Source organism: Myotis myotis, unplaced genomic scaffold (assembly GCF_014108235.1).
Source record: "Myotis myotis isolate mMyoMyo1 unplaced genomic scaffold, mMyoMyo1.p scaffold_m19_p_19, whole genome shotgun sequence".
NCBI classification, from domain to species: domain Eukaryota; kingdom Metazoa; phylum Chordata; class Mammalia; order Chiroptera; family Vespertilionidae; genus Myotis; species Myotis myotis.
In genome coordinates this window covers 25,509,084-25,519,457 of record NW_023416323.1, presented here as the reverse complement: position 1 = coordinate 25,519,457, position 10,374 = coordinate 25,509,084, and the positions used below count along the sequence as shown (strand labels likewise).

The following is a 10,374-nucleotide window of genomic DNA, read 5'->3' as shown; positions in this document are numbered from 1 at the left end:
TACCTAGGAATGGTATTGCTGGGTCATATGATAACTTTATGTTTAATCTTTTTTGATGAACTGCCAGGCTGTTTTCCATAGCAGGTGTACCATTTTGCATTCCAACAGCAAGGTATGAGGGTTCTGAGTTCTGTACATCTCACCAATACTTGTTATTGTTCTCTTTATTTTTTTTTCTTTATTTTGACTGTCCTCTTCAATTTAACCATCCTAGTGGGTGTGAAGAGGTTCTTCTGAAGCTCTATGAGAACAAGGACTCCTCCATCTGTCTGGATCACCACTGTATCCCAGAACTTAGTGCAGTGCCTGGCACTTATTAGATATTCATATTTTGTCCTATACACTAAAAAGTGTTGAATGAATAGGTAAATCAGAAGCTAGTTAGATGGTTACAGTATTTGTGTGTGTGTGTGTGTGTGTGTGTGTGTGTGTTAATCCTTTACTGGGAGATATTTTTCCCATTGATTTTTTAAAAATATATCAGAGAGGAAGGGAGAGAGAGATAGAAACATCAATGATGAGAGAACCATTGTTTGGCTGCCCTTGACCAGAATCGAACCAGGGATCCTTCAGTCTGCAGGCCAATTCTCTGTCCACTGAGCCAAACCAGCTAGGGCTCCCTTGATTTTTTAGAGAGAGTGGGAGGGAGTGAGGGGGAGAGAAGAGAGAGAGAGAGAGAGAGAGAAAGAGAGAGAGAGAGAGAGAGAGAGAGAGAGACATTGATTGGTTGCCTCCCACAAGCACCCCGACCAGGGCCAGGATTGAACCTACAAACGAGATAAGTGCCCTTCGCCGGGAATTGAACCTGTTACCCTTATTGATTGTAGGAATGTAGAAAAACAACATGTTGCAATACCCAAGAAATTATCTTTAAGTGCCTAAATGATAAATTTGTGCACACCTAAGATCCTAATGAGTGATCTGAAGAAAAATGAAAAAGCTTAGATTTAACCCAATTTCCTCCCTGAAGAAAGATTATGGTAGCAGAAAAGGGGTGGTTCAGTACTCTGCAGAAAAAAGAATACCAGATCCCCTGACAGCTCTCTATTCGGGAGATAAAAGCTTCCTTGTTTTTCTTCAAATCGTTCATTAGGATCTTAGGTGTGCACAAATTTCTCATTTAAGCACTTAAAGATAATTTCTTGGGTATTGGAACATTTCGTGTGTGGGTTGTTTTTTTTTTACGTTCATTTCTCCTACAGAACTCTGTTGTGTTTTTTAAATCTTCACCTGAAGATAATTTGTTGTTTTTAATTGATGAGAGATAGAGAGAGAGAGAAAGAGAGAGAGAGAGAGAGAGAGAGAGAGAGAGAGAGAGAGAGAGATTGGTTGCCTCTGGTATACGTCCAGGCCGGGGATCAAAGAACCCCAAACCTGGGTATGTGCCTTGACTGGGAATCGAACCTGAGACCCTTCGGTGCACTGGATGACACTCCAACCAACTGAGCAACACCAGCCAGGGCTCTCCTACAGAACTGTTGACCTCCTTCTGCAGGGCTTTTTGCTCACTCCCCAGCACTCCATGCTTGAAAACAGACTCCCTCCTGTTTCTTTTCAAGCTGGTCACACCGGAACAATCAATACCTATGACAGACCAGTGCTTCTTCTTGTTTGTTTGTTTTCTTTTAATATTTCTCTACACTCAGTAAACATCCAAACCTGTAGAGAATTTGTATAAGAGGTTATTTTAACCAGACTGATGACAATTACCAGGAAGCAAGATCTCAAATGCACCGAAGAGTGAAAGTTTTGCAGTTTCTTTTACACACTTGGGATTAAGGGGGAAACATAAGGAAGATTACATGAAGGTGGGAGAAAGCAATGTACAGAATAGTTAAGATTACGTGCTCCCTTGAGGGTGGTTATACCTTCCTTCAAGGGGTTTGAAAAAGAGGCATTTCAAAGGCATGTTAACCTCAGGCACAGAAACAATGGACAGGACTTGCTGAAGGGAAAGAAGTTATATACCTGGGACATGATTACCTATCATGACTACCCATCATAATCTGACCATTCTAATTTATGGTCAGAGCACTCTGTGAGGCGACTCTGGTTAGATTTACCACAGCAGTGGTTCTCAACCTTGGCTGCACATTAGAATCACCTGGGAATCTTTTTAAAATCCTGATTTCTAGGCCTCATCCTCTGAGACGCTTTGAAAAAGATTCCCAGGTGATTCCAATGTGCAGCCAAGGTTGAGAACCACTGTATCACAGCGTCCCTTTGTTGTCCACACTGTTTTGGCTCCTTGATTTGGAAGTCAGTTAGAACCAGGTGGTGCTAATTGAAAGCACTGGGTACTTGAAAAAATAGTGAATGAATGAATGAATAAGATGTGACAGGGGCATATTGCGAAATGCAGACTTGGTCAATAAATACCATTTAAATACCCACTGTGTCCCAGGCCCTGTGGTGCGTGCCAAGATAACAGGTACACAAAACAAGAGACTCCTTGGACGAGGGAGTTCCTAAAATCACTAGTTCTAGCTGCATTATTCCGTTTCCACGTCTAATATCTTTTCACATTTTATCACACAATTCAGGACTTCCAAGATCACATTTTAGCTAAGGTATCTCCTCCTTTGCTTAAGCCCAAAGTAAGTTCTGATCTACTGTCAGCAAAATACGGACAGTGCTCCAAACAGCTACCCGCCCCCCCCTCCACCCCCCCAACGCCCAAACGTTAAGCTTCCTGATCTTAGGGGTCCTCGGATGCAGAACCTTATCTAAAAGAACGGACAGAGCGCCCGCCAGAGGGTGCTGTGGGGGCAAAGCTGAGGCGGGAGGGGAGCTTGACCAGTGACCCCGAGAGCCAGGTAGGCGTCGGGAGTCGTCTGGAGTCTTCCTCGTGCCGCCTTCCCACCCGGGACGCATCGCCGCCCCTCCCCCACAGGTGGTTTCCGGATCAGGAGCCGCTTTCAGGGACTGCAGGAAGGTGCTGTCCTCGAAAAGACGCCCGGCTCCCGTTCCTGACGCCCCCCAGGCCCCAGGCCCGCGGCGGCTGGGTGACCGGGCGGGGGCCTCCGGGGCGTCCGCGGCCGGCGCCGCAGGGGCCGCGAAGGGGTTAAGCCGGCGGGGGGGGGCGGGGGGAGGGGGCGCGGGCCGCGCCTGCGCTCTGCCGCCCTCCATTGTCTCCACGGCGGCGAGGAGCGCCGGCGAGCGCAGCCCGGGACCCGGCGAGGCGGCGCGGCTGGCGGGGCCGGCAGCAGCTGGAGCGAGAGCGCGACGCGACGCGACGCGACCGCGGCTTCCCGAGCTCCGCGTGGCCGCCCGGCGCCGCAGCCCGCCCGAGGCCTGGAGGCGTCCGGGCCGCCGTCCATGGTCGCGGCGTCCTGAGGCGGGGGACGCAGCCGGCGCCCCCAGCCCTCCTTCTCTCCGCCTCCTCCGGTTCGGTCGGCGGCCTCCTCCGGCGCCTCCCCGCGCCCGCCCGCCGCCTCCCTCCTCCTTCCCTGCGGCTCCCCCGGCTGCCGGGAGCCCGGGGGCGGCCTGTGGCGCGCCGAGCCCGCGCCGGGCTGCGCCTCTTTGGACCTTGAGGGGAAACATGCGCTTGGATCGGATCGTTTTAAATTCTTAGTTTGGGCTCCCCGACCGCCTGCCGCTCCCGCCCCGCGGGTTTCCTTTTTTCTTTTTCTTTTTTCCCCTCCCGATCTCCTTTTTGACTCCCTTCCCCTTTATGCTCGCCCAGCCCTCTCCCCGCCGCTGAGAAGTGGGGGAGGGCCTCGGCCTCCAGGTTCCCGCCCCATCGGGGCCCGGGCGAGCATGGGGGGCAAGCAGAGCACGGCGGCCCGGTCCCGGGGGCCCTTCCCGGGGGTCTCCACGGATGACAGCGCCGTGCCCCCGCCGGGAGGGGCGCCCCACTTTGGGCACTACCGGGCGGGCGGTGGGGCCATGGGGCTGCGCAGCCGCTCGGTCAGCTCGGTGGCGGGCATGGGCATGGACCCCAGCACGGCAGGAGGGGTGCCCTTTGGCCTCTACACCCCCGCCTCTCGTGGGACCGGCGACTCGGAGCGGGCGCCCAGCGGCGGAGGGTCCGCATCCGACGGATCCACCTATGCCCAAGGCAATGGTTACCAGGAGACCGGCGGCGGTCACCATAGAGACGGGATGCTGTACCTAGGCTCCCGAGCCTCGCTGGCGGATGCTCTACCTCTGCACATCGCACCCAGGTGGTTCAGCTCGCACAGCGGTGAGTCCGCGGGTGGTGGAGGGGGCCCCCGGAGGGTGGAGTGCAAGGAAGGGCGTGCTGGGGCGCCCCAAACCTTGGCGCGCGTGCGAACGTGTGGACGGAGAGTGCACGGCCAGAGTCTGTCTGCTGTCCCCTGGGTTCCCGAGGCCAAGGGGCCGATTGGATACCGAACCTTTAGAAAGGAGGGAGGTTTTCTTTGAGGCCGTGGAGCCGGGCGTTTTAGGACTTGACCCACTTGTGGATGGGCAGAGTGAATGAAACCTGCCTATAGGAATCCCTCTTACCGGCATCGCCGTTCTCAGAGAAGAGGTCTGGCCTGACTTACGGCAAGTCAGCCCCGGGGCTTTCCTTCTGTAACTGCAGCGTTGGGCCTCTCTCACCCTTACCAGACAGACAGGTCCAGTTTGACCAAGTGGCTTCTCCCAAACAAAGAGTGTGAAGAGAAATACAATTGGAGCCGAGTGGTGGTTGGATTAGGGCGCTCACTCTCTAGCTGGGACAGAGGGGTGTTGAATTTTGCCCCCCGGCTGGAGGTCTGTTTGAATTGTTTAAAATGGAGCAGCTAGCAGGCTGTTGGCGTAGACAGGTGTGGCCTGCTGAATGGAGGCCCAGCCAGGGAGCCTCCCTCCCTCCCAGGCTTTGCAGGACCAGGGCTCTGGTTCCCGTGCTGCATGCAGTAGGCTTGGCTCAATGACTCTCCCAGCCCTCCCCATTTTCCTTTCTTCCCCTCCATGCCATGCTAAGTGCTTGGTCTTCCAGATCATCTGCATCCTCTTGGAACAGAGAGGTGAGATTTTATTGCCAGGCTGTGGGTGCATGACAGGGGAAGAGGAAGATCCAGAGAATCTGGATGAATTCACGATGTGAACTTCTGGTATCAGGCCAGCGAAAAGCTGGAGGAGGATTTCCCAGGCTGTGAGTGGCAGGAGCGTCTGGGAGGAAAACAGGTCTGTCTGCTCCAGGTCTGTCTGCTCCGCTAACCTGAGAAGCCAGGTTAGGCTTCTAGAAAATTAGTCAAAAGAGGTGTGCGGCCGCTGTTTACTAATTGGCCTTTATTTTTTGAAAGAGTCTGGATTTTTTTTTTTTCAATTCTGTAAACTTTAATTTGTGAAATAATTTTATTTGAGGGGGAGGAATAGTGACTGATGGATGACAGGTAACACTTGAAAGTGGCTTTTGAATTGCTAGGATGGGATTTTATTATTTGAACAGGCTTCTCTGACTTGCATCAAACTCTGCCCTGAATGGGATGCCAGGCAATGCCTTTGGCACTATTAGACATTTGATCAGCTTTAAAAATTTTGAAATTAACAATCTGTGTTATAAAATTTGGTCCAGAAAGAGTCATCTGTGTTTGTGAGATAATGTGGTTAAGTTTTTTTAAAGAACTGTCATTAGTATCTGATTTTAAATTGAAAAGCACTGTAAGAAGTTTCTCAAAAATCACAGAATTTTGTGTATTATAAAACAAATATAATCTTATAGAGCAGTGGTTCTCAACCTTCCTAATGCCGCGACCCTTTAATACAGTTCCTCATGTGGTGACCCCCAATTTCATTGTTACAAATTGAACATAATTAAAGCATAGTGATTAATCACAAAAAAGTATGTAATTATATATGTGTTTTCCGATGGTCTTAGGCGACCCTTGTGAAAGGGTCGTTCGACCCCCAAAGGGGTCATGACCTACAGGTTGAGAACCGCTGTTACAGAGGCTTGTCTGGCGAAGGAGTTCCCTGTTAACTAAAATTTCTTGTCTGTCTTTTACTAGAAATTTCTTTTTCCTTATTCCACCACCAGGTTTCATGCTGGAGTTGTGAGCTTATAATTGGATTCCAAAATTTCAGATTCTTCAGCTGTGAAATCTTAGTTTTCTTTTCATCCAATTGTGGTCAGGGTAGGAAGAGCCACCGAACCATAGGAATTACTATTAAAGCATGTGTTGGGGGCTGCCATTAACATTTTGGATAATAACTCTTTATAGGGCCATCTGTCCTTTTGCAAAACATTGGGCATACCTGGCCCTGCCCACTAAATGCCCTCAGGAATTTCCAAATGATCTTTGTAGGGACTTGGGGGGTGGGAGGGGGTACCACCTGGATGGAAAACCACTGCTTTAAGAATGCGATCTTTTATTCAAATAAAGTAATTAGTTTTTCCTGTGTAGTTTATTTGAGATGAACCTTCGTATTTCCACGCTTCTGTCTCCTTTTTTGTGGGTAAGCCAGGGGGATCTTCCTTCCAGAACATCCCTCTTCCTCTCTTGTTCATTATTATAAAAAGAGAAACTCATTTCTATTTTGGAGCCTTTGAGTAAGGTCCGAGCAGTTTTTGCTCTTGTGTCATAAAGGCATAAGGGTGAGTAAGGATTTTGGTGTGCAGTTGACTAGAAACCTGGAAATTGGTGCTCTTGCTTGTGTTTTGTTTTTTAAATAGTTTATTGATTATTTTTTAGAGAGAGAGGAAGAGAGAAACATCAAGGTTGACTGCCTCCTGCACAACCCCTACCGGGACCGAGCTCATACCCTGGGCATATGCCCTGACTGGGAATCGAACCAGCAAACTTTCTGGTGCACCAAACCAATGCCCATCCAACTGAGCCACACAGGCCAAGGCGTCTTGCTTGTGTTTTCAGGGTGCTTTGGAACTCTTCTTGGGCACAGAATATAGATGTCAGTGAAGTAAGTGGTGGAGCTGGGATTGGAATGAAGGCCCTGCCAGAGTTAGACCTGGCCCTTAACCATTACTCTCTATTGCAGGGGTTCTCAACCTTCTGGCCCTTTAAATACAGTTGCTCATGTTGTGACCCAACCATAAAATTATTTTCGTTGCTACTTCATAACTGTAATGTTGCTACTGTTATGAATCGTAATGTAAATATCTGATATGCAGGATGGCCTTAGGCGACCCCGGTGAAAGGATCGTGCGACTGCCAAAGGGGTTGCGACCCACAGGTTGAGAACCGCTGCTCTACTGCCGCTCATCCTAAAGCGTAAGGAAGTTGACAGGGTCCTGGAAATTGCACTGGCCTGTGAGTCAGATGACTGCTCATTTCCTGATAGAGCTACTAATTAACTGTCTACTTGTGGCCTTGGGCAAGAGAGTCATTTAGCCTCAGAGTCCCCATTTCTTCACCTGTAAGATGGGGATACTATCTATCCTGCTTACCTTGTTGGGTCTATTGAGATAGTGTTTAGAAAAGCCAAATAACATACAGATAGAAAGTGGTGTCCCTTTGGGGCACTTCTATAGTTCTCAGCCTTCTTTCATCTCAGAATTTGTTGGGCATTGAGATTTAGACTTGTGTGGACTGTTTCCCCAAAATGCTCTCTACTGAAATCTGACCTGAGTTGATGGACAGTTCATCATAATGAGTGCTATTGAGAAGAACTGCTTTATCGGATCAGAGTTAGAGAGTCCATTCCTTTCCACATTAAAATGTAAGTTTTGCTGTAAGGTGTTTCTAATAGTACCTCATTTATCTCAGAATATGGATTTCTACATGTGGGGGAAAAACATAGAGGACCCACCATGTGGGAAGGAAGAGGTTGCTTGTTTTCTGGATCCTTCTATAAAATGGCTGGTCATTGAGGCTTTCACTCCAACTTGTTAGTCATTTGTATGAATACACATGTACATTCAGAAAAATCTAAGCTATTCTCTATTGTCCCAAGCCATCAACTGGGGTTCATAGAAGGTGACTTTTCATAAGTCTTTAAACATGCTAGCAGGATACCTCATTCTATTTTGCTGCCGCTCTAGGGTTCTCGAGTTAATTACTTTTCTCCATTCTTAAATAATTAGGGAGAGTTGCCAACTCTATTGGAGTGGACCAGAAAGCCTTTTTGTGCCTCACTATAGGTGTGCTAGAGGTAATGGTCCTTCACATGGTTTCTGAAGAAGGGAAAGCATTCTGTGGTCTCCAAAGAGAATGATGGGTCCCCTGCCCTGAAGAAGTTCTGTTTTTTTTAAAAAAAATATTTTCATTGATTTCAGAGAGGAAGAGAGAGGGAGAGAGAGAGAGAAACATCAATGATAAGAGAGAATCATTGATCAGCTGCCTCCTGCATACCCCCACATTGGGGATCAAGCCTGCAACCTGGGCATGTTCCCTTGACCGGAATCGAACCTGGGACGACCGTTCAGTCCGCAGGCCAACACTCTATCCACTGAGTCAAACCGGCTAGGGCTTAAGTTCTATTCTTAATGAAGACATTTTCTTTTTTTAAATGAAGACTTTTTTTATTTTTATTTTTATTTTATTTTATTTTTTTTTTAAATATATTTTATTGATTTTTTACAGAGAGGAAGGGAGAGAGATAGAGAGTTAGAAACATCGATGAGAGAGAAACATCGATCAGCTGCCTCCTGCACATCTCCTACTGGGGATATGCCCGCAACCCAGGTACATGCCCTTGACCGGAATCGAACCTGGGACCCTTCAGTCCGCAGGCCGACGCTCTATCCACTGAGCCAAACCGGTTTTGGCGAAGACTTTTTTTAAAGCAGAGTTTGGAGTTCTCTATTAACCATGAGGGCTTTTATTTTTTCTTTGACCTTTTCATAAAAATAAATGATTTTTAGAGAGAGGAAGGGAGAGAGAGAGAAAAGAAAGATAATTGTGAGAGAGAAACATTGATGGGCTGCCTCCCCCATGTGTCCTGACCTGGGATTAAACCTGCAACCTGGGTATGTGCTCTGGCCTGGAATCGAACCCCCACCTCCTTTTTTGTGTATGAGATGATGTTCCAACCAACTGAGCCACACTGGACAGGGCATAAGGGCTTATTTTCTATAAAATAAAAGAAGTTCCCCTGAGGAGAAGAGAATTTCTTGAAGTTCACAGTAAACTCTTACTCATTGGGGTTTGAAAGGTCTTGCAAAAAACAGAGATTTTTCACTCTTAAAGTGTTTGCTTTGCCCTGGCCGGTTTGGCTCAGTGGATAGAGCGTCGGCCTGTGGACTCAGGGGTCCCAGGTTCGATTCCGGCCAAGGGCATGTGCCTTGGTTGCGGGCACATCCCGGGGGAGCTGATGCAGGAGGCAGCTGATTTATGTTTCTCTCTCATCAATGTTTCTAACTCTCTATCTCTCTCCCTTCCTCTCTGTAAAAAATCAATAAAATTATAAAAAAATAAAATAAAAAAAAATAAAATAAAAGTGTTTGCTTTATGGGATGTGTACATTTTGCTACTAAACAAAGACACACCCCAAATATGTCACAAGGACTCTGAGCCAGGCCACTTTTAATCAAACAAATGCTACTCTAATACCTTTTGGGAAAAGGAACCATGCTTTATATTTTACTAATGTGATATTCAACCCAAGCTTATTGGGCATTAACATTTTGGAAAACCTAATTCTAAAACTAAACTTCTTTGGTGACAGTTTCAAAATTGAAAAAAAACTTCATAGGGAAGTGGTCGTAACTTAAATAGGCCCTAATCCTACAAAGCCTTAAGTAGGGGTGTTTTAATGATAATGGGTTGCTGAATCTTGAAGTCAACTCAAAACCTAAATCCTAATCCCAGTCTTTAGAAGGATGGATTAGTGTCAATTTCCATCTGTTTCTTTTCCAAGCTTTGTCATGGTCTAGTCTGAATCAAATGGTTCCTAGTGATTACTGTGGCAATATGTACTTGAATATGAGGAGGGACTTCGTACATCCAGCAGTTTGTGTTTTTTTATCCTTCACCTGAAGATATGTTTTTATTGATTTTAGAGAGAGAGAAAACATTGATGTGAGAACCATCTGTCGGGGGATCAAACTCACAACCTAGATGCCCTGACTCCAAAATTGAACCTGCAACCTTTGGTGTATGGCAGTGATGGCGAACCTATGACACGCGTGTCAGAGGTGACACGCGAACTCATTTTTTTTGGTTGATTTTTCTTTGTTAAATGGCATTTAAATATAGCAAATAAATATCAAAAATATAAGTCTTTGTTTTACTATGGTTGCAAATATCAAAAAAAAATTTTTTTTAATATATTTTATTGATTTTTTACAGAGAGGAAGGGAGAGGGATAGAGAGTTAGAAACATCGATGAGAGAAACATTGATCAGCTGCCTCTTGCACACCTCCTACTGGGGATGTGCCCGCAACCAAGGTACATGCCCTTGGCCAGAATCGAACCTGGGACCTTTCAGTCCGCAGGCTGACGCTCTATCCACTGAGAAAACTGGTT

At 47.2% G+C, this 10,374-nt stretch overlaps 1 protein-coding gene across 6 annotated transcripts in view; it reads left to right on the top strand.

The window, feature by feature from the left end:
* Positions 1–3,117: 3,117 nt before the first annotated feature.
* Positions 3,118–10,374, top strand: part of ZNRF1 (zinc and ring finger 1) — a 98,237-nt gene continuing 90,980 nt past the window's right edge. For all 6 annotated transcript variants that reach the window (XM_036345716.1, XM_036345717.1, XM_036345715.1 and 3 more), the window contains exon 1: positions 3,118–4,186. In XM_036345716.1, coding sequence (XP_036201609.1) covers positions 3,760–4,186 — 427 coding nt within the window. In that variant the 5' untranslated portion in view covers positions 3,118–3,759. The remainder of the gene's footprint in view (positions 4,187–10,374) is intronic.